Genomic DNA, 24435 nt, shown 5'->3' with positions numbered 1-24435 from the left:
GAGCTGACTGTGGCTCAGATCATGAACTCTTTATTGCCAAATTCAGACTTAAATTGAAGAACGTAGGGAAAACCACCATACCAATCAGGTATGATCTAAATCAAATCCCTTATGATGATACAGTGGAAGTGAGAAATAGGTTTAAAGGACTAGATCTGATAGAGTGCCAGAAGAACTATGGACGGAGGTTCATGACATTGTACAGGAGACAGGGATCAAGACCACCCCCAAGGAAAAGAAATGCAAAAAAGCAAAATGGCTCTCTGAGGAGGCCTTACAATAGCTGTGAAAAGAAGAGAAGTGAAAAGCAAAAGAGAAAAGGAAAGATATACCCATTTGAGTGCAAAGTTCCAGAGAATAGCAAGGAGAGATAAGAAAGCCTTCCTCAGTGATCAGTGCAAAGAAATAGAGGAAAACAATAGAATGGTAAAGACTAGAGATCTCTTCAAGAAAATTAGAGATACCAAGGGAATATTTCATGCAAAGATGGGCTCAATAAAGGACAGAAATGGTATGCACCTAACAGAAGCAAAAAATATTAAGAAGAGGTGGGAAGAATACACAGAAGAACTGTACAAAAAAGACCATTGTGACCCAAATAATCATGATGGTGTGATCACTCACATAGATCAAAACATCCTGGGATGTGAAGTCAAGTGGGTCTTAGGAAGCATCACTACGAACAAAGCTAGTGGAGGTGATGGGTTTCCAGTTGAGCTACTTCAAATCCTAAAATATAATGCTGTGAAAGTGCTGCACTCAATATGCCAGCAAATTTGGAAAGCTCAGCAGTGGCCACAGGACTGGAAAAGGTCAATTTTTATCCCCTTCCCTAAGAAAGACAATGTGAAAGAATGTTCAAACTACCATACAATTGCACTCATCTTACACGCTAGCAAAGTAATGCCCAAAATTCTTCAAACCAGGCTTCAACAATATGTAATACATGAACTTACAGATGCCCAAGCTGACTTTAGAAAAGGGAGAGGAACCAGAGATCATATTTTCAACATCTGCTGGATCATTGAGAAAGCAAGAGTTTCAGAAAAACATCTATTTCTGCTTTATTGACTGCAAAATCCTTTGATGGTGTGGACAACAATAAACTGCGGAAAATTCTGAAAAAGTTGGGAGCACCAGGCCACCTGACCTGCCTCTTGAGAAACCTGTATGCAGGTCAGGAAGCAACAGTTAGAACTGGACATGAAAACAACAGACTGGTTCCAAATAGGAAAAGGAGTACATCAAGGTTGTATATTGTCACACTGCTTATTTAACTTATATGCAGAGTTCATCATGAGAAACACTGGGCTGAATGAAGCACAAGCCAGAATCAAGACTTCCAGGAGAAATATCAATAACCTCAGATATGCAGATGATACTACCCTTATGACAGAAAGTGAAGAGGAACTAAAGAGTCTCTTGATGAAAGTGAAAGAGTGAAATAGTTGGCTTAAAACTCCACATTCAGAAAACTAAGATCATGACATCTGGTCCCATCACTTCATGTCAAATACATAGGGAAATGGTGTAAACAGTGACAGACTTTATTTTATTGGGCTCCAAAACCACAGCAGATGGTGACTGCAGCCACAAAATTAAAAGATGCTTGCTCTTTGGAAGAAAAGTTATGACCAAATAGACAGCATATTAAAAAACAGAGACATTACTTTGCCAACAGAGGTCCATCTAGTCAAGGCTATGTTTTTTCCAGTAGTCACATATGGGTGTGAGAGTTGGACTAGAAAGAAAGCTGAGTGCCGAAGAAGTGATGCTTTTGAACTGTGGTGTTGGAGAAGACTCTTGAGAGTCCTTTGGACTGCAAGGAGATCCATCCAGTCCATCCTAAAGGAAATCAGTCTTGAATATTCATTTGAAGGTCTCATGCTGAAGCTGAAACTCCAATACTATGGCCACCTGATGCAAAGAACTGACTTATTTGAAAAGACCCTGATGCTGGGAAAGATTGAACATGGGAGGAGAAGGAGATGACAAAGTATGAGATGGTTAGATGGTATCACCAGCACAATGGACATGATTTTGAGTGAACTCTGGGAGTTGGTGATGGACAGGTAGGCCTGGTGTGCTGTGGTCCATGGGGTTGCAAAGTGTTGGAGCGACAGAACTGGACTGAACTGAGAAAACCCTTAGCAGAGAAAGAAGCACAGGCATTGAAAGCAAAATAATTAAATTAATTTCTCACATTAACAAATACACAAGATTCTGAACATGATACTTATGTTCCTTCCTTTGGATGCTTTCTTTGGGGATTTTTTTTTTAATTTGTTAATAAGATTTTTGAGTCACATCCTGAGAAGTGCTCAATCTCAGACTAATCATGTCCCACTACTGATGTAAAATCTTTCTGAGTATCCAACCAACACTACTGTCTCTGTGAACTATGAAGTTTTCCAGCTGGTGAGAATAAACACTATTCCTGGCCCAGTGTTAGCTCCAAGCCCTCTTCTTTGTAATCCAACTGGTTAAATCTTCCTCCAGCCTCAGGGATTTTCCTCAAATGCAAGCACAGATCAGTACTCTGATGAAACTTGAGTGAATGAATAATCTGTCTCTCTCCCACAACCCTCTCTAGACTCCAGAACTATTGTTGTATCCTCTGCAGTATTTTGCTATCAGAATTTTAGCTGCCTTGGTGTCCTCAGACCCTGAACTTAATCTCTTCAACTCAGAAAGTCTTTTGGGAGTTTTTTGATGTATCCTTCTCTGTACCAAAACATGAAATATTTTAAAAGTAATAAACAGGGAAACACTTGGAACTCAACTAATTTTTCATCTCTCAGGGATCACTGCCACTTAATTCTTACATGTAGTACCTCAAAAATCATTGTTTTCTATTTTTTTCTGACCTGTTTGCTTGTTTCTTAAAATGTTTACATGTATATTTACAGTACTTTTAATCATAAGTTAAAATAGCTGCAAACAGGCAAAATATCTCTTAATCAAGAACTGTGACACATCCACAAAGTGGAATGCTAATTATCAATAAAATGAATAAACTACTGATAAATACAAGGATACATGTAAAGCTCAAATGCATAACACTATGAGAAAAATCCATATTTAAATGTACAGAATAGGCATAATCCTTATACAGAAAATGCAGATAACTGAATCAAAATTTTTAGACCCAATAAATAAATCCAACAAATTTTCATGGTAGAAAATCAATCTTGCAAAAATGAATTGCATTTACATATTTAACCATGAAATATATACAAAGAAAATTAAGAAACTAATTCCATTTAAAATAACATCAGTAATAATAGCATATATAGGAATAAAGTAAAGTAAATTAAACACAAATTAATTTAAATTGGTAACTGTATAAAATTTTCATTGACTAATTCATGGCATATTATTTATTGACTCCCTAGTTTAAACATATTCTGTCTTTCAACATTCAGTGTTAAACTAGAAATTATTCAGCTTATTTATCAGCAGAGAATTATTATTAATAAATAGCCTGAACATATAGTTTATTCTTTAATTATAATTGTCACTAGTCTGTTAAAGAAATGGAAGTGAAGTGAAGTGAAGTGAAGTCTCTCAGTCGTGTCAAATTCTTTGCGGCCCCATGGACTACAGCCTGCCAGGCTTCTCCATCCATGGGATTTTTCAAGCAAGAATACTGGAGTGGGTTGCTCATTCCCCCTTCAAAAGAAATGGAAACTATGTATCAAATTTATGAAGACTGATATTCTAAGGAGATTGGCCCTAATGCTAATTTACTAACTTTATAATGGATAATACACTAATTTAAAACTTGGTCTGCTTTTTTTTCTTTCCAGAGCTTATTTATAACAATAGTCACTTCAGAATGTCTTAGACTGTAGATTAATGGGTTCAGCATTAATGGGTTCTTAGACTGTAGATTAACTGAGTGTATATGATACACTCAATTATTTTTTAATGGGGAAGCTCTTAGCACGTCTTCCATACATAAAATACAAGAACAAAGAAGCAGATGACCACAGAGATGTGGGAACCACAGATGTGAAGGACTTTCCACCTCCCTTCCTGACTCAGGTTCTTCAGAGAGTGCAGGATGACTCCATAGGTGATTAGTAAGAGTAGAAACACAACAGTGAAGATCAGTCCCCCACTGGCCAGCACTAAGAGGCCAATAATACAGGTGTTAGTAAATATGGGTTTCAACAACAGGTGCATGTCACACATAAAGTGATCAATGACATTGGGACCACAGAATGGGAGCCCATAAGCAGTGCTAAGTTGCATTATTGAGTGCAGGGAACCTCCAACCCAGGACACTAGCAGCAGTAAAACACATATCCTCTGTCTCATGCACTTACATCTATGAGTTCAAGGTCTCACTGAGAGTTTTAGTCATGACAATGTGCAGGTGGACCACCACTGTCAAAATATAGAAGAGCAAGAGCTAGGCCCAAGAGGACAAAGGAAGATATACTGTTCCTTGGTCTCATCTAGTCTGAATAGGACCTGAGTTCACATAGTAGCAGAAGCAACCCTACAAAATGAAGGGAAAAACTTTTAAATGCATTATAAGTTAACATTTTTCTTTACCCATTCAACTAAAACATGTGTTCAGTTCAGTTCACTTCAGTTCAGTTACTCAGTTGTGTCCGACTCTTTGTGATCCCATGAACTGCAGCACAACAGGCCTCCCTGTCCATCACCAACTCCCCGAGTTTATTCGAACTCATGTCCATTGAGTTGGTGATGCCATCTAACCATCTCATCCTCTGTTGTCCCCTTCTCCTCCCATGTTCAAACTTTCCCAGCATCAGGGTTTTTTCAAAAGAGTCCGGTCTTTGCATCAGGTGGCCAAAGTATTGGAGTTTCAGGTTCAGCATCAGTCCTTCCAATGTTCATTGGAACTGATTTCCCTTAGGATGGACTGGTTGGACCTCCAGTCCAAGGGACTCTCAAGAGTCTTCTCCAACACCACAGTTCAAAAGCATCACTTCTTCAGCACTCAGTTTTCTTTATAGTCTAACTCTCACACCCATACATGGCTACTGGAAAAACCATAGCCTTGATTAGATGGACTTTTGTTGGCAAAGTAATGTCTCTGCTTTTTAATGCACTGTCTGGGTTGGTCATAACCGTCCTTCCAAAGAGTGTCTTTTAATTTCATGCTTGTAGTCACCATCTGCAGTGATTTTGGAGCTCAAAAAAAAAAAGTCTGCCACTGTTTCCCCATCAATTTGCCATGAAATGATGGGACCGGATGCCATGATCTTAGTTTTCTGAACGTGGAGTTTTAAGCCAATTTTTTCACTCTCCTCTTTCACTTTCATCAGGAGGCTCTTTAGTTCTTCTTCACTTTCTGCCATAAGGGTGGTATCATCTGCATATCTGAGGTAATTGATATTTCTCCCAGCAATCTTGATTCCAGTTTGTTCTTCATCCATGATGTATCAATTTGTGTCCAATTTGGTACAGATATTGTGATGGCCAAGTTAAAAAAAGGCCTGCTTCCCTGCCTCCAGTGATACAATGTCTCAAAGAATTCTAGATCAAATTAAAAAGTGCTACTTCAATAATATTGAAAAAGTACTAAGGATAACAGTGTAGTGAAAACGTTAGTTGCTTAGTTTTATCTGACTCTTTGCAACCTTATTAACTGTAGCCTGCCATGGAATTCCTCTGTCCATGGAATTCTCCAGGTGAGAATACTGAAGTGGGTCCCCACTTCCTTCTCCAGGGGATCTTCCCAGGTCTTGACACAGGGTTCAAACCCTGGTCTCTGACATTGCAAGCAGATTCTTTACTGTCTGAGCCACCAGGGAAGCCTGACATAGGAATATATCATCTGAACTGTGTAGAAGTATATTATTCAAATGGGAATCAAAGAAGTCTTCTCAAAAAAGGAAACTGCTTAGTTTCAATTTAAAGGAGTCTCAACTAAAGCTGTTTGAAAGAATAAATAAAGAAGGCAGAAGAATTTCACAGAAATGTGCACCATTTATAAAGTCACAAAGGTGTAATTATTGAAATACACTTCAAAAAATGTATACACTTAGCATGATTAGATCAATCTGTGACTAGAAGTTCACTGTATTTGGTTTTCTTGGAACTCATTGAATCTTCCTTAGGGTTTTTACTGGATGTTCCCATTTCCTGACCTATAAATACTGATGTCATCCAATGTTATATCTCCAGACTCAACCTCTACCCTTTTTTTCAAATTGTGGTATGAAATGTCTTCAGTTTTGGACATCTATACTGGAATATCAATTTAGTATGTGTAACACATGGGAAGTAGACGGGAAAACAGTGGAAACAGTGTCAGACTTTATTATTTTGGGCTCCAAAATCACTGCAGATGGTGCTTGCAGCCATGAAATTAAGATGCTTACTCCTTGGAAGGAAAGTTATGACCAACTTAGATAGCATATTAAAAAGCAGAGACATTACTTTGCCAACAAAGGTCTGTCTAGTCAAGTCTATGGTTTCTCCAGTCTCATGTATGAATGTGAGAGTTGGACTATGAAGAAAGCTGAGTGCCGAAAAATTGATGCTTTTGAACTGTGGTGTTGAAGAAGACTCTTGAGAGTCCCTTGGACTTCAAGAAGATCCAACCAGTCCATCCTAAAGGAGACCAGTTGTGGCTGTTCATTGGAAGGACTGATGCTGAAGTTGAAACTCCAATACTTTGGCAACCTCATGCGAAGAGTTGACTCATTGGAAAAGACCCTGATGCTGGGAGGGATTGGGGGCAGGAGGAGAAGGGGACGACAGAGAATGAGATGGCTGGATGGCATCACCGACTCAATGGACAAGAGTTTGAGTAAACTCTGAGAGTTTGTGATGGACAGGGAGGCCTGGGGTGCTGTGATTCATGGGGTCGCAAAGAATCGGACACGACTGAGCGACTGAACTGTACTGAACTGAATACAAAGTTTAAAATTTTTCACAATACAAAAGTTGTACCCTATCTCATTAAATGGTACCACCTTCAATGTTATTGCTCAGACAATAAATTTCACTGTCTTTTTCACTCCCCTATTGATCTTCTATGACTTATTCAAATCTTTAGCAAATCCATCTGTTTCTACTTTTTAAATATATCACAAACTTGATGATTCTCTACCCCATCTTCTTCGTGGCCATGGCAGAAGCCTCCTGCCAGTTATGCCTACTAGTATTCTGACTTCTAACAATCTGTTTTCTTGAAGCAGCCCAACAGTTCTCTTTAATGTTATTCTGATTATATTGTTCCACTGCTCCAAACTCCCACATGCTAAGTCACTTCTGTTGTGTCCCACTCTTTGCAACTCTATGGATGGTAGCCCGCCAGGTTCATCTGTCCATGGAATTCCCCAGGCAAGAATACTGGAGTGGGTCACCACACCCTCTTTCAGGGAAGTTTTCCTATCTAGGGATCAAACCCATATTTCTTACATCTCTTGCATTGGTAGGGTTTTTGTTTTTGTTTTGTCTTATTTTTTTAACTACTAGTGTCACCTGGATTTCAATCATTACTCACAGTTTAATGTATCTCTTTTAACATTTATATTCTAAAGAACAGGTCCCCATGTTTAATTTGAAGAATCTAAGACTTAGACGTGAAGTGAAGTGTTAGTTGCTCAGTCATGCCCAACTCTTTGCAACCCCATGGACTGCAGTCAACCAGATTCCTTTGTCCATGGGATTTTCCAGGCAAGGATTCTGGAGTGGGTTGCCCTTTCCTTTTCCAGAGGATCTTTCTGATCCAGGGATCGAACCCATGTCTCATGCTCTGTAGGCAGATTCTTTACCAACTGAACTACATAGGAAGTCCCCTAAGGCTTAGAATATCTCATTAATTTCCTGAATGTCAAACATTTTAAGTGATAAAACCAGAATTGGAATCAAAGTTCATTTATTTCAAAATAATTTAATTTCTTGCATATTAAAGAAAGTTACGCAATTATGAAGCCTGATTCCCAGTAATCACTATTCTCATATTTTGGAGGCATGCTTATAATGTGATTGAAGAGTTTTAAGTTACTCACAAAGACTTAAAATTCTTCCAATTTCCTCCAAGTAATGTATACAAAGAATTTAGTAAAGTAGCAGTAAGAGTCTGGAAAAAAACATACTCTACAATCATCAAACTAAGGGTTATCATTGCTTTTATTACCTATTCTGTCTATGAACATGAACTCTGAAGTCTTGGCAAAGTACTTTAACTGATCAAAAAGCCAAATAAGTACCTGGCAAGTATTTTTTTTTTCCTGGCAAGTATTAAATACTGAAAGGTTGTTGCTGAATGATAAGACGCGGGATTCTTGGTCTCCGGAGGAGAGGAATTCAATCCGGGGGCCAGAGACGAGGCTGGATCGCTAAGAGCTTTTGTGTAATAAAGTTTTATTAAAGTATAAAGGGGATGGAGAAAGCTTCTGACATAGGCATCAGAAGGGGGCAAAAGTGTACCGCCCTCCTAGTCTTTAGCTGTACGTTATATAGTCACTCACAGTCTGTTAATGAAAAGAAAGGAATGTCATAAAATTTAGAATGGCACCAGATAATTCATCCCTGGCCATAAAACGATGACTTGAATCTTGTAGAAGGGCAGAATACCAGCAAACAGTTCCGTTTACATAGACTAGGGGAACAATACCTGAGTAAGTAAATTAGGCCATTTGACGGAGAGTCTGGGGTTCATTAACATAGCTTAAGACAATATTTCCATAAGAAAAAGAAATGTATTGGTTAACTCAAGGTTTGAGAGTAGCTAGCTTTAGGTGAGACCAGGTGTCATGGCAACACAGAATGTTAAGAGAAACCTCCTTTTAAATTTGTATAGAGAAGGAAAAACAGATCGCTGGTTTGTTCCTTCCTGCCGCTTAAGAGAGATAAAAATGTCTGGCACTTATAGCCTCTTTCCTCCATTTGGAGACCCCTGGCCTTCCTGCCTGTTACCCTGTCAGTGCTCAACAAACGTTACTTGCTGATATTTTGTCCCTCTATCATGGATATACCAAATTTCTTAGTGCTTTTCTTTTTCTTTCCCCCACATGTTACAAAAAGTGTAATCTTCCATATGCATATAAATCATCATTTTCTTGGCATTGGTGCTGGTTTAGTTGCGAGGTCATGTCGACTTTTGCAAGCCCATGGACTGTAGCCCATCAGGCTCCTCTGTCGATGGGATTCTCCAGGTGAGGATACTAGAATGGGTTGCCATTTCCTTCTCCAGAGGATCTTTCCGACCCAGGTATTGAACCCTGGCCTCCTCCATTGCAGGAAGATTCTTTACCATCTGAACTATGAGGGAAACCTCTTGGCATTATATAAAAACCAATTTAATCTACTCTTGAACAAACTCCTCGTGGTATTTTTTACCTCTGTGTTTCTCACCGTGTGTGATAGGTTTTAAAATGGGAGTGAGGATTGCAAAGAACATAGTCACCCACTTGTCCACAGGGTATGTGGCCACAGGACATGTGTGGGTGAGAATCAGTTCAGTTCAGTTCAGTTCAGTCGCTCAGTCATGTCCATTGCTCTGCGACCCCATGAATCGCAGCACGCCAGGCCTCCCTGTCCATCACAAACGCCTGGAGCTTACTCAAATTCATGTCCATCGAGTTGGTGATGCCATCCAGTCATCTCATCCTCTGTTGTCCCCTTCTCCTCCTGCCCCCAAACCCTCCCAGTATCAGGGCCTTTTCCAACGAGTCAACTTTTTGCATGAGATGGCCAAAGCATTGGAGCTTCAGTCCTTCCAATGAACACCAAGGACTTATCTCCTTCAGGATGGACTGGTTGGATCTCCTTGAAGTCCAAGGGACTCTCAAGAGTCTTCTCCAACACCATAGTTCAAAACCATCAATTTTTTGGCACACAACTTTCTTCACAGTCCAACTCTCACATCCACGCATGACTACTGGAAAAACCATAGCCTTGACCAGACAGACCTTTGTTGACAGAGTAATGTCTCTGCTTTTTAATATGCTATCTAGGTTGGTCATACCTTTCTTTCCAAGGAGTAAGCGTCTTTTAATTTCATGGCTGCAGTCACCATCTGCAGTGATTTTGGAGCCCAAAATATAAAGTCTGACACTGTTTCCACTGTCTCCCCATCTATTTGCCATGAGGTGATGGGACCAGATGCCATGATCTTAGTTTTCTGAATGTTAAGCTTTAAGTCAACTTTTTCACTCTCCTCTTTCATTTTCATCAAGAGGCTTTTTAGTTCTCTTCACTTTCTGCCATAAGGGTGGTGTCATCTGCATATCTGAGGTTATTGATATTTCTCCCGGCAATCTTGATTCCAGCTTGTGCTTCTTCCACCCAGCGTTTCTCATGATGTAGTCTGCATATAAGTTAAATAAGCAGGGTGATAATATACAGCCTTGATGTACTCCTTTTCCTATTTGGAACCAGTCTATTGTCCCATGTCCAGTTCTAACTGTTGCTTCCTGACCTGCATACAGGTTTCTCAAGAGGCAGGTCAGGTGGTCTGGTATTCCCATCTCCTTCAGAATTTTCCACAGTTTATTGTGATCCACACAGTCGAAGGCTTTGGCGTTAGTCAATAAAGCAAAAATAGATGCTTTTCTGGAACCCTCTTGCTCTTTCGATGATCCAGCAGATATTGGCAATTTATCTCTGGTTCCTCTGCCTTTTCTAAATCCAGTTTGAACATCTGCAAGTTCTTGGTTCACGTATTGCTGAAGCCTGGCTTGGAGAATTTTGAGCCTTACCTTACTAGCATGTGAGATGAGTGCAATTGTGCAGTAGTTGTTTTCCTCTATTTCTTCACATTGATCGCTGAGGAAGGCTTTCTTATCTCTCCTGGCTATTCCTTGGAGCTCTGCATTCAAATGGGAATATCTTTCCTTTTCTCCTTTGCTTTTCGCTTCTCTTCTTTTCAGAGCTATTTGTAAGGCCTCCTCAGACAACCATTTTGCCTTTTTGCATTCCTTATCCATGCGGATGGTCTTGATCCCTGTCTCCTGTACAATGTCACGAACCTCCGTCCATAGTTCATCAGGTTCTCTGTCTATCATATCTATTCCCTTAAATCTATTTCACACTTCAACTGTATAGTCATAAGGGATTTGATTTAGGTCATACTTGAATGGTCTAGTGGTTATCCCTACTTTCTTCAGTTTAAGTCTGAATTTGGCAATAAGGAGTTCATGATCTGAGCCACATTCAGCTCCTGGTCTTGTTTTTGCTGACTGTATAGAGCTTCTCCATCTTTGGCTGGAAAGCATATAATCAATCTGATTTCTGTGTTGACCATCTGATGATGTTCAAGTGTAAAGTCTTCAACTGTGTTGTTGGAAGAGGGTGTTTGCTATGACCAGTGAATTCTCTTGGCAAAACTCTATTAGCCTTTGCCCTGCTTCATTCCATACTGCAAGGCCAAATTTGCCTGTTACTCCAGCTATTTCTTGACTTCCTACTTTTGCATTCCACTCCCCTATAATGAAAAAGACATCTTTTTTTGGTGCTAGTTCTAAAAGGTCTTGTAGGTAGAACCATTCAACTCCAGCTTCTTCAGCGTTACTGGTGGGGTATAGACTTGGATTACCGTGATATTGAATGTTTTGCCTTGGAAATGAACAGAGATCATTTTGTCGTTTTTGAGATTGCATCCAATCACTGCATTTCGGACTCTTTTGTTGACTCTGATGGCTACTCCATTTCTTCTAAGGAATTCCTGCCCAGAGTAGTAGATATAATGGTCATCTGAGTCAAATTCACCCAATCCAGTCCATTTTAATTCACTGATTCCTAGAACGTCGACATTCACTCGTACCATCTCCTTGTTTGACCACTTCCAATTTGCCTTGATTCATGGACCTAACATTCCAGCTTCCTATGCAATATTGCTCTTTACAGCATCGGACCTTGCTTCTATCACCAGTCCCATCCACAACTGGGTATTGTTTTTGCTTTGGCTCTATCCCTTCATTCTTTCTGGAGCTATTTCTCCACTGATCTCCAGTAGCGTGTTGGACACCTACTGATCTGGGGAGTTCCTCTTTCAGTATCCTATCATTTTGCCTTCTCATACTGTGCATGGGGTCCTCAAGGCAAGAATACTGAAGTGGTTTGCCATTCCCTTCTCCAGTGGACCACATTCTGTCAGACCTCTCCACTATGACCCGACAGTCTTGGGTGGCCCCACACGGCATGGCTTAGTTTCATTGAATTAGACAAGACTGTGGTCCTGTGGTCAAGTTGGCTAGTTTTCTGTGATTATGGTTTTAATGTGTCTGCCCTTTAATGCCCTCTCGCAATACCTACCATTTTACTTGGGTTTCTCTTACCTTAGACTTGGGGTATCTCTTCATGGTTCCTCCAGCAAAGTGCAGCCCTTGCTCCTTACTTTGAACGAGGGGTATCTTCTCTCGGCCGCCCCTCCTGACCTTGAAATGGGAGTAGCTCCTCTCGGCCCTCCTGAGCCCATGGTAGGTGAATATACAAGAGCCAAAAAAGAGCACAACTACTATAAAGTGGGAGCCACATGTGGAGAGGGCTTTGCATCGTCCATCAGAGCCATGGAATTTCAGGGAACTCAAGATGATGATGTAGGAGATGAGGAGCGGGAAAAATATGAGTAAACACATGCCTCCACTGTTAGTTGCCACCACCATTCCCAGCATGTATGTGTCACTGAAGGCAAGTTTCAACAGTGAGGAAAAATCACATCTGAAATGGTCAATGACATTGGAACCACAGAAGGTCATGTCATCCATAAAGAGAATCTGCACATTGGCATGCAGAATCCCCCCGATCCAGGCCACCACCACCAGGAGCTCACAGAGCCCCTGTCGCATGATGGTCGTGTAGTGCAGAGGCTTGCAGATAGCCATGTAGCGGTCATAGGCCATAACAGTGAGGACGATGACCTCTGATCCTGCCAGGAAGTGTTCTAAAAAGAGCTGAGTCAGACAGCCACACCAAGAAATGGTTCTCCTCTGGTACAGCAGGTCAGTGATCATATTGGGGGTGATGACAGAGGTGAAGGAGGCATCTAATAAGGCCAAGTAAGTGAGAAAAAAGTACATAGGAGCCAAAAGTGTAGAGCTGAAGGAGATGGAGATGACAATGAGCAGGTTGGCGAGCACAGTGAATAGGAAAATCAACAAAAAGACAATGAAGAATATTTTCTGCAAATGTGGATTCTGTGTGATTCCCAAGAGAATGAATTCGGTCACTTTTTTGGGAGACATGATGAGCTCCATCCAGCAAGTAGCACCTTCCTGGGGACTGAATTACCTACAGTGAGTAAAGAACGCTGCCTATGAATCATGAAAGGATTGTAGCTTGAACTTCTTAGAACAAAACTGAAGCAGTCACAGTGACTGTGGAACCTGTCCTTGGCACTTTTGCACCAGTAATTTTTTCAACCCTCTCATTTTTTTTTTCCATGATGCTTTCATCTTTTCAGACATCTATACTTATCACCAGTAAAGCACATATAGAGCAATAGTTCACATTTAATATGCTTAGAAAACACTGATCTATCTACATGAGATCTGGATTTTAGATTCTCTTTCTGGTTCTGACTTCATGTGGCTGCTAAGTAATCTCAGAACCCCATATTTTCTGAGCCTTTCTCTGTGTACGTGTGGTTACACAGTGAAATTCTCAGATATATCTTGTAAACTAAGCATTGCCCCAAAGAGGTAAGAGTTTCTCCCTCTTCATAAGAATTTTCATTTGAACCCTCAACTCTACCTATGCAAACAAAGATACCACCATAAATCTCTATCATAAGCAGGCAGTTTTGGGAAATGTATATGAATCATTGAGATGTATTGAGATGCACCCTCCCTGGGACCTATCAGAACACACATACAATTCAAATGTTTCCTCACTTGCTGCAGTGCCTGAAACCTATGACATGATGAGTAAATGCTTAGGGAATTGCCATTTTCCATGGATAAGATTAATCCTGCTTCCCCATGCCATAAACACGGAGGAATTTAAGTGTTTTTGTTCTCCTGCTATGTTTGCTGTTATTCTCTATGAGAAAAATGAACTTTATAAAGAAGGTAATTTTCCAGTTTAATAATTTCTCACACACTTTAGAGGTTAAGTGTGGAAATATTCTTGCTTCAAGGAACGGGTATTTACTGGGTCCTTTTACTTTAAAGATAATTATGGCATTTTTAATTGATATTTTTGTTCTTAAAATTCTGACCCATATGCAATATAATGTAACTATATAAAGTAAATTTACAACTTCAGTAGACATGGATAAAATCTCTTGTATATGTGTTCATTACAGTAACATCTATCAAGCAAAGGAAATCCTCATTTTCAGAGCTTAAAAAAAAATAATGGGGGAAACAGGAAGAAACAGTCCACTAGATAATGTAAAAATAGTACTTGCATGCTCAGTTGCTTCAGTCTTGTCCAACTCATTGCGACCTCATGGACTGTAGCCCACCAGGCTCCAATGTCCATGGGATTTTCCTAGCCAGAATGATGGAGTGTGTTGCCATGTCCTCCTCTAAGGGATCCTCACGACCCAGGGATCAAACTCAAGTCTCCTTCATCTCCTGCATTGCAGGTGTGTTCTTTACCACTGAGCCACAGATAATGTACTACCTATACACAAACTAACACAAGCACATATCAAATTGATTACTTATCATGCATACCATAAATTCATTCATTCAGCAAATATTTATTTATACAACTTACTGTGTATCCTGTGTATGTTTGATTACACAAAGCTGTAAAATTTTTCCTTGTTAAGTGCCCTTAATGCTTGAAATTTTATTGCCAAACATCATGCATCCATGATAGACATGACCTTCCCACTCATCTGTATTTCTGCTACATGCGTGTTCAGCCACAGGAGGATAAGGTTTTGTGCTTCCCTTCATAAGATTTTTCAGGAAGTGCAGAATCATACCATAGGAGATGAGTAAGGCCATGAAGATGACCACACAGATTGTCCCATCATTGGCAATCTGTGAGGCCAATAATGTAGGTGTCAGTGCACACACACCTTAACTGTGGATACATGTCACAGGTGAAGCAGTCAATGATATGAGAGCCATAGAAGGAAAAGTTGTGAACAAACAGAATATGAACTACAGCAAGTAAAACACCACCAGCCTAGGCCAATAGCAGCATAAGAACACGCACTTTCTCATTTATGATTATCAAATAATACAAGGCTTTGCAGATGGCCACACAGTGTTCATAGATCATGACCACCAGAGTAAAATCTCCATATCTCTAAATAAGTGTTCAGTAAATAGCTGGGTCATGCAACTTGAAATGGTTTTCTTCTCATAGAGTAAGTTTATGATCAAATTTGAGGTGACTATAGAAGAATAAACAGCTTCCATAAGTGATAAGTAGCCAAGAAAGAAATACATAGGGTCATCCAAGGTTGGGGTGAACACCACAGTTAGGACAATGAGTAGGTTGCCCACCATGGTCACAATGTAGATGAGCAAGAACACCACAAACAGTATTTTCTGACCCTGGACACTCTGAGTGAGTCCCAAGAGGACAAACTCTTATACTTTTACTTTGTTCCATAGGTCCTTCTGTATGTCTCATTTCTGAGCTCAGGACAAAATTACCTATAAATATAATTATTAATGGTGAGCTCCTGAAATCTTATGATAATTTATTTATTCAACAAATAAGCAGTATGACTTATTATGTTCTGGTACTTTCAGATATTATAATCAAGGCTTTTAAAACATTATCCCTCAAATCAATAATCTGGTATACTGATAGAGAAGCAAGTGATTAGAGATATATGTGGAAAAGGACACTTTATTAAAGAGATGAGGTGTCACAACTAGTTCTCCATCTGGAAGCCAAATAAATTGTACATACAGCTAATATCTTTTACAAAAATAAAAACTGGTTAAAGTTTTTTAAAAAGTAGGGCAAAATTTACTCCCTATTTACTGTTCATTTCATAAAGGAGGTGACCTCATTATAGAATTGAAAGAATCTGCTTACCCAATCACTGAAATTCCAAATAATACATTGACAATTTCAATATTTTAAGAATTTAGGAAGTGATACCACAACACTAGTAAACAAAATAGTTTGAAGAAAGATTTTCACGTTATGTGGCATACACAGAGTTAGTATTTAATATAAAGATCTTTAACTAACAAAAGATAAGAATAAAGAATATAAAGCAAATTAAAATATGAACAGACAAATAAGGAAAAGCTTCAAATGGCCAACAAGCATAATTTAAAATGTTAAAGCTCATCGATGAACAGATAACTAGCAATTGAAGCCATATCTTGCTTACCACGGTATTGACTTGGGTTTTTGAAAGTCACTCAATCAAGGTCTACAGATTCCACTTCATCTTTGAACTTTTAACAGATTAACAGACAAATTTAGAGAACACGTTAGTTAAACCTATCATCAGTTTTACAAACATCTGCCTATGAAAATAGCCCAAATAATTATATTTGAAATAAATGTCTAAGAGTGTATTTCAGAAGGTAAATGTATTCCATATCTTTAGAATAAAAATATATCCAAAAAGAGGATTACAGAATAGAATATTTTTAATAATCATTTAAAACATTTTACATATTTAATAATATTTAAATATTTAATCATCACAAAGACTTCCTAACATGACTGATTATGAAAATCAGAGAGATCTTTTTTTTTTCCATTTATTTTTATTAGTTGGAGGCTAATTACTTCACAACATTGCAGTGGCTTTTGTCATACATTGACATGAATCAGCCATGGAGTTATATGTATTCCCCATCCCAATCCTCCCTCCCACCTCCCTCTCCATCCGATTCCTCTGGGTCTTCCCAGTGCACCAGGCCTGAGCACTTCTCTCATGCATCCCACCTGGGCTGGTGATATCTATATCTATATCACTATAGATATATACATGCTGTTCTCTTGAAACATCCCACCCTCGCCTTCTCCCGCAGAGTCCAAAAGTCTGTTCTGTATATCTGTGTCTCTTTTCTGTTTTGCATATAGGGTTATCATTACCATCTTTCTAAATTCCATATATATGTGTTAGTATGCTGTAATGTTCTTTATCTTTCTGGCTTACTTCACTCTGTATAATGGGCTCTAGTTTCATCTATCTTATTAGAACTGATTCAAAAGAATTCTTTTTAATGGCTGAGTAATATTCCATGGTGTATATGTACCACAGCTTCCTTATCCATTCGTCTGCTGATGGGCAGCTAGGTTGCTTCCATGTCCTGGCTATTATAAACAGTGTTGTGATGGACAGTGGGGTGCACGTGTCTCTTTCAGATCTGGTTTTCTCAGTATGTATGCCCAGAAGTGGTATTTCTGAGTAATATGGCAGTTCTATTTCCAGTTTTTTAAGGAATCTCCACACTGTTTTCCATAGTGGCTGTACTAGTTTGCATTCCCACCAACAGTGTAAGAGGGTTCCGTTTTCTCCACACCCTCTCCAGCATTTATTGCTTGTAGACTTTTGGATAACAGCCATCCTGACTGGCGTGTAATGATACCTCATTGTTGTTTTGATTTGCATTTCTCTGATAATGAGTGATGTTGAGCATCTTTTCATGTGTTTTTTAGCCATCTATATGTCTTCTTTGGGGAAATGTCTGTTTAGTTCTTTGGCCCATTTTTTGATTGGGTCATTTATTTTTCTGGAATTGAACTTCAGGAGTTGCTTGTATATTTTTGAGATTAATCCTTTGTTGCTCCATTTGCTATTATTTTCTCCCAATCTGAGGGCTGTCTTTTCACCTTACTTATAGTTTCCTTTGTTGTGCAAAAGCTTTTAAGTTTCATTAGGTCCCATTTATGTATTTTTGCTTTTATTTCCAATATTCTGGGATGTGGGTCAACAGGATCCTGCTGTGATTTATGTCGGAGAGTGTTTTGCCTATGTTCTCCTCCAGGAGTTTTATCGTTTCTGGTCTTACATTTAGATCTTTAATCCATTTTGAGTTTATTTTTGTGTATGGTGTTAGAAAGTGTTCTAGTTTCATTCTTTTACAAGTGGTTGACCAGTTTTCCCAGCATCACTTGTTAAAGAGGTTTTTTCCATTGTATATTCTTGCCTCCTTTGTCAAAGATAAGGTGTCCATAGGTTCATGGATTTATCTCTGGGCTTTCTATTCTGTTCCATTGATCTATATTTCTGTCTTTGTGCCAGTACCACACTGTCTTGATGACTGTGGCTTTGTAGTAGAGTCTGAAGTCAGGCAGGTTGATTCCTCCAGTTCCATTCTTCTTTCTCAAGATTACTTTGGCTATTTGAGGTTTTTTGTATTTCCATACAAATTGTGAAATTGTTTGTTCTAGTTCTGTGAAGAATATCGTTGGTAGCTTGATAGGGATTGCATTGAATCTATAGATTGCTTTGGGGTAGAATAGCCATTTTGACAATATTGATTCTTCCAATCCATGAACACGGTATGTTTCTCCATCTGTTTGTGTCCTCTTTGATTTCTTTCATCAGTGTTTTATAGCTTTCTATGTATAGGCCTTTTGTTTCTTTAGGTAGATATACTCCTAAGTATTTTATTCTTTTTGTTGCAATGGTGAATGGTATTGTTTCCTTAATTTTTTTTTCTGTTTTCTTATTGTTAGTGTATAGGAATACAAGGAATTTCTGTGTGTTAATTTTATATCCTGCAACTTTACTATATTCGTTGATTAGCTCTAGTAATTTTCCGATAGAGTCTTTAGGGTTTTCTACGTAGAGGATCATGTCATCTGCAAATAGCAAGAGTTTCACTTCTTCTTTTCCTATCTGGATTCCTTTTACGTCTTTTTCTGCTCTGATTGCTGTGGCCAAAACTTCCAAAACTATGTTGAATAGTAGTGGTGAGAGTGGGCACCCTTGTCTTATTCCTGATTTTAGGAGAAATGCTTTCAATTTTTCACCAATGAGGATAATATTTGCTGTTAGTTTGTCATATACAGCTTTTATTATGTTGAGGTATGTTCCTTCTATTCCTGCTCTCTGGAGAGTTTTAATCATAAATGAATGTTGAATTTTGTCAAAGGCTTTTTCTGCATCTATTGAGATAATCATATGGTTTTTATCTTTCAATTTGTTAATGTGGTGTATTACATTGACTGATCTGCGGATATTAAAGAATCCTTGCATTCCTGGGACAAAACCCACTTGGTCATGGTGTATTATTTTTTTTTTTAATATGTTGTTGGATTCTGTTTGTTAGAATTTTGTTAAGGATTTTTGCATCTATGTTCATCAGTGATATTGGCCTGTAGTTTTCTTTTTTTGTGGCATCTTTTTTGATTTTTTTCTGAATGAGAGATCATTATTATAGAAAATAATCAAAACAATATCAACTGCTTCATATATACTAGGCATTGTGCAAAGGATTTTATTAAAGTAATTTCATTTAACATGTTTAAAACAAGTTATATGTTGTTGGAAGATAGGGAAATTGAGACAGAGAAGGCCAGCAATGTGCCTGTCCTAAGTGCATACAGTGAGTGAGGAGCAGACCAAAAGATACAACTCAAGACTAACTGATCTCAAATCTTTAAAAATAAAACAATAATAATTTATTTATTTGTAGTTGCTCTGGGTCTTTTGTTGCTGTGCTTGGGCTTTCTCTAGATTCAGAAAACGCGGGCTACTCTCTAGCTGTGGGGCATGAGTTTCTCACCTTGGGGGCTTCTTCTGTTGCAGAGCATGGGCTCTAGGCCCAAAGTCTTCAATGCTTGCAGCTCGTGGGCTCAGCAATTGCAGTGGGCAGGTTCTAGCACACGTGGGCTTCAGTAACTGCAGCACTCAGGCTCAATTATTGTGTTTTGCAGGTCCCAGAACTCTGGCTCAGTAGTTGCGACACATGGACTCAGCTGTTTCATGGCATGATGGAACCCTTGTCCCCTGCATTGTCAGGCAGATTCTTATCCACTGTGACACCAGGAAAGTCCTAATCCCAAGTCTTGATCTTGGTTTTGACCCCACATTACCTCTCATGTAAAAACTTACCAAATAGTAAGCGGGAGGTTTCTTTAACATCCATCTATCAACAAAGACTTTCAGAAGACTGTTTCTCATGGAGACCATAAATCATTTGGGAATTTGAAAAATGTCAGTTTCTTCCTCTGAGAATTTCCCATCTCCTCCCTCAGGCAGGATTAAAAATTATACAGGTATTTTCCTTACTCTGATAAGTTAGTTAATAAGACATTACTAAACCTGTGCATTTCTAATTTGCCCTAAATTTGCATTAAAAGGAAATATCATGCATTGAACACTTATTATTGACAATCATTTTTCATATTTAATTTAAAAATAACTACATGAGATGAAAATATTACTCTTATTTCATAAATAGAAAATCTGAGGCTTGAAAATTACTTTCACTTGTCTAAGATGGTGTACCAGTAAGCAATAGAATTAAAAGCCCATTACTGTTGTTTCATTTCTGAGTTATTAGCTATCTTATTTAAGAGCTCTCAGAAATCAGCAATCTCTGGAAAATGTTGGACACATTTCAACAGAGCAGAATAACTATCCTAGATATCACATTATATTTTAAGTGAGCTTTTTGAGAATTCAAACACATGGGGGCCAAATTTTGGTCTACAAATAAGCAAACAGATAGTAAATCTTTGGCACTGAGAAATAATAGTTTATTGTTGTTGTTGTTGTTCAATCTTGAAGTTCTGTTGGACTGTTTGTTACCTGTGGACTGTAGCACACCTGGCTCCTGTCCTTCACTATCTCCCAGAATTTGCTCAAATTCTTGTCCTTAGAATCTAATTATTCTTTATTGTGCACACAAAGAATCTGAGACTCAGTAAAGGAAAGCAACAGTTCTAAAATTGCACATTCTGATGCTGGCAGTTTAAAGATAAGAATACAGGTTACCTAAATCCCAATCTGTTTTATCTTTGCCTTATATGGCATTGCTGATATCCTCACTTGTTAGAGAGTAATGAGAACAATAGGAATTGTTTTGTTTGTCTAACTGATGCATGTAACTACTTCAATGAGCTTCACTGTTTTCCAGTGAGACCTGCCTAGGGAAACGAAGATGTTAAGAGACTATAGGCCAAGAGATCCTTTGACTCAATCCCATAGGGTTTTATCATATAAATATAAATCACTTTGTATGATGCATTTTCTCTGTGACTCAGTCTGTAAAGAATCAGCCTGGAATACAGGAGATTCAGGTTGGATCACTAGGTCAGGAAGAATCTTGAAGAAGGGAATGGCTACCCACTCCAGTATTCTTGTCTGGAAAATTCCATGGACAGAGGAGCCCGGTGGGCTACAGTCCATGGGGTCACAAAGAGTCAGACACAAGTGAGTGATTAACACTTTTAAAGATTGGTATATTTAAAGAATGGTATTTTTTAAGTTTCCATTTTCCACACTGATTTAGCATGGCTCTCCATTTGTTGCTAAACCAAAAAATTAATTACACAGGAATGGGATAAGACTTATTCCCTACACTCTCAAATCTCTTTAGGAGCACAAGAATATGGTGCTTCTTTGTGCTAACTGTTTAGGAATGGGAGGTTTCTTTCCCAAAAGCATACTATTCGGTCTTGTATTATCATGACTTTACTCAAGCATCGGGGACCCAATACGGAAACGTATGCCCTCTAGGACACTCATACACTACTAGATATTCAGAACTGGTCCAGTGTAAGAGCATCAGGTCAATGTTTTGTCACTTTGGAAATGTTAAGAAACAGAAAATTAAATGGAGTTGGAAGACTAGAAAGGGGAACTCCTAAAACCTGCCACATAGCAGAGCCCAGCAAGATGAAATACTCTGCTTTCCTGTCAAGGCCTAATGCAATGAAAAATCATGGGCTCTCTATTTACTAGAGCCCCCTTTCCCTCTCAACTCCCCTTTCCCTTCCATAAAAGCATTGTTCTTCCTTTGTCTTGGGGGTGATTGCACATTTTCCTCCATGTTTGCAGGCCTCAAATTGCAATTTTCCAAAACCCATCTTTGGAGAAATGTTTGTCAGTCTATTTGCTTCACATCAACAACTGTCAGTAGGTTTTCTCACCAGTGGAGGACAGTGCCATTCTACCACCCAGGAGTGAGTTTTAGTTTATAGCTTACTTCAAGTTATCTCCAAAAAGATTTGAGTACTTTTATTTACTCAGAGCATGATTAACTGGTAAATAGTATCAGATTCCACAGAGAAAGATTAGGTTGAAGGTCTACAGCACCTATTTGAGGTGATATTACAGAGATATTATTTTTAAAAGTGCTTGATGTCTCCTTTCTTCAAAAATCTCTGGGTTTGGAGGTGACAAGATGTGGAGCCATGATTTTTCTGAATTGAATTCTGATCATTCAGTACAGATCTCCATTCACCAAACCTAGTGTAAGGTGTACGATAAAGATTGTTTGATATATCTACACATATATCATATATATGTGTGTGTGTGTATATATATATATATATATATCAACATGTCTACCATAGTAATATTAGCTATCACATTCACCACCTCACATAATTATTGTTTGTGTGTATGAGTTGAGAACATTTAAGATCTACTGCTAGCAACTTTCAGCATATAAACAGTATTGTTAATTGTTGTCACCATGCTGTGCATTGGGCTTTCCTCATAGCTCAGTTGCTGGTAAAGAATCCACATGCAATGCTGGAGACCTGGGTTCAATCCCTGGGTTGGGAAGATCCCTTGGAGAAGGGAAAGGCTACCCACTTCAGTATTCTGGTCTGGAGAATCCCATGGACTGTATGGTTCGTGTGGTTGCAAAGAGTGGGACATGACTAAGTGGCTTTCACATACACACTATAACCCCAAACATCAGAGTGCCACCTTCATGACTCACTCATTTCCCAAAGGTCCCCTTCACATACTACCACATTAGAAAGGATTTAAATTATGATTCTGGAGAGAGACGCAGGCTTTCATTCTTATAGCAACATCCAAAAGTGGAGGAACAAATTACTTAAGATTTGATAAACCAAATGTTTGCTATTATTTGGTGAATAGTAATGTGTTTGAGAAGACTTTGACAAATTCAAGAAATATAAGAAATTTGAATATAAGAACTTTCTCTGTAAAAGGTATAAAAATCATGATATGAGGCTTCTCCTTTAGTGTCATTGACTAGAGGAAAGCATCCATTGCCCCATATCCTTCAGTTCAATTCAGTCGCTCAGTCATGTCCGACTCTTTGTGACCCCATGAACCGCAGCACGCCAGGCCTCCCTGTCCATCACCAACTCCCGGAGTTTACTCAAACCCATTTCCATCAGGTCGGTGATCCCATCCAGCCATCTCATCCTCTGCTGTCCCCTTCTCCTTCTGCCCCCAATCCCTCCCAGCATCAGGGTCTTTTCCAGTGAGTCAACTCTTCGCATGAGGTGGCCAAAGTACTTTCAGCTTCAGCATCAGTCCTTCCAATGAACACCAAGGACTTACCTCCTTGAGGATGGACTGGTTGGATCTCCTTGCAGTCCAAGGGACTCTCAAGAGTCTTCTCCAACACCATAGTTCAAAAGCATCAATGTTTCAGCACTCAGCTTTCTTCACAGTCCAACTCTCACATCCGTACATGACCACTGGAAAAACCATAGCCTTGACCAGACAGACCTTTGTTGGGAAAGTAATGTCTCTGCTTTTTAATATGCTATCTAGGTTGGTCATAACTTTCCATCCAAGGAGTAAGCATCTTTTAATTTCATATCCTTAGCCCCACACAAATCCAGAACAATAAATTTCTTCAATCACATGCTTCTAACCATATTATAGGCAGTTAATATTCTATTTCAAGACTGTTTTCTGAGAGAGAGGGAAGATTTCACGAATGATGTCTCTGTCAAACAAAACAATATAGTCTGGTAATAAAACCTGGCAATCAGTGTTAGTGATGTCCTGATGGCTTAGAGGGTAAAGAATTATCCTGCAGTGCAGGAGGCACAGGAACCACAGGTTCGATCCCTGGGTCAGGAAGATCCCCTGGAGAAGGAAATTGCATCCCACTCCAGTATCCTTGCCTGCAAAATTCCATGAACAGAAGAGCCTGCTGACGTAGTCTATGAGGTCACAAAGAGTCGGACATGACTGACCAACTAAGCACATGCCTGTTGGTCTCATAAATGGTTTGGCTGTTTGTGTTAGTCGCTCAGTCATGTCTGACCCTTTGTGACCCATGGACTGTAGCCTGCCATGCCCCAGATGCCTCTGTCCATGCGATTCTCCAGGCAAGAGTACTGGAAGTGAAGTGAAGTGAAGTCGTTCAGTCGTGTCAGACTCTTTGCGATCCCGTGAATTTTAGCCTACCAGGCTCCTCCATCCATGGGATTCTCCAGGCAAGAATACTGGAGGGGGTTGCCAAATCTGTTTTCCATTAATAAGAGCAATAAGAATGGCATATATTGTCAGAATCCTTCTCAACAATGATATCACTTGAAACATCTGCTGTCAAGTTCTGTAGTGCACATTTGAAACTAATGTATGATGAATCATGCTAAAGTTATTCA

At 39.1% G+C, this 24435-nt stretch overlaps 1 protein-coding gene across 1 annotated transcript; it reads right to left on the bottom strand.

Moving 5' to 3' along the window:
- Positions 1–12245: 12245 nt before the first annotated feature.
- On the bottom strand, positions 12246–13190 carry LOC136164058 (olfactory receptor 4C3D-like). Its single transcript, XM_065928877.1, has one exon. The coding sequence runs from the start codon at positions 13188–13190 to the stop codon at positions 12246–12248; it is 945 nt and encodes a 314-aa protein (XP_065784949.1).
- Positions 13191–24435: the final 11245 nt, after the last annotated feature.

The sequence above is a fragment of the Muntiacus reevesi genome, chromosome 3 (assembly GCF_963930625.1).
Source record: "Muntiacus reevesi chromosome 3, mMunRee1.1, whole genome shotgun sequence".
NCBI classification, from domain to species: domain Eukaryota; kingdom Metazoa; phylum Chordata; class Mammalia; order Artiodactyla; family Cervidae; genus Muntiacus; species Muntiacus reevesi.
The sequence above is the reverse complement of the archived record's forward strand: the minus strand, read 5'-3'. Positions and strand labels throughout refer to the sequence as shown.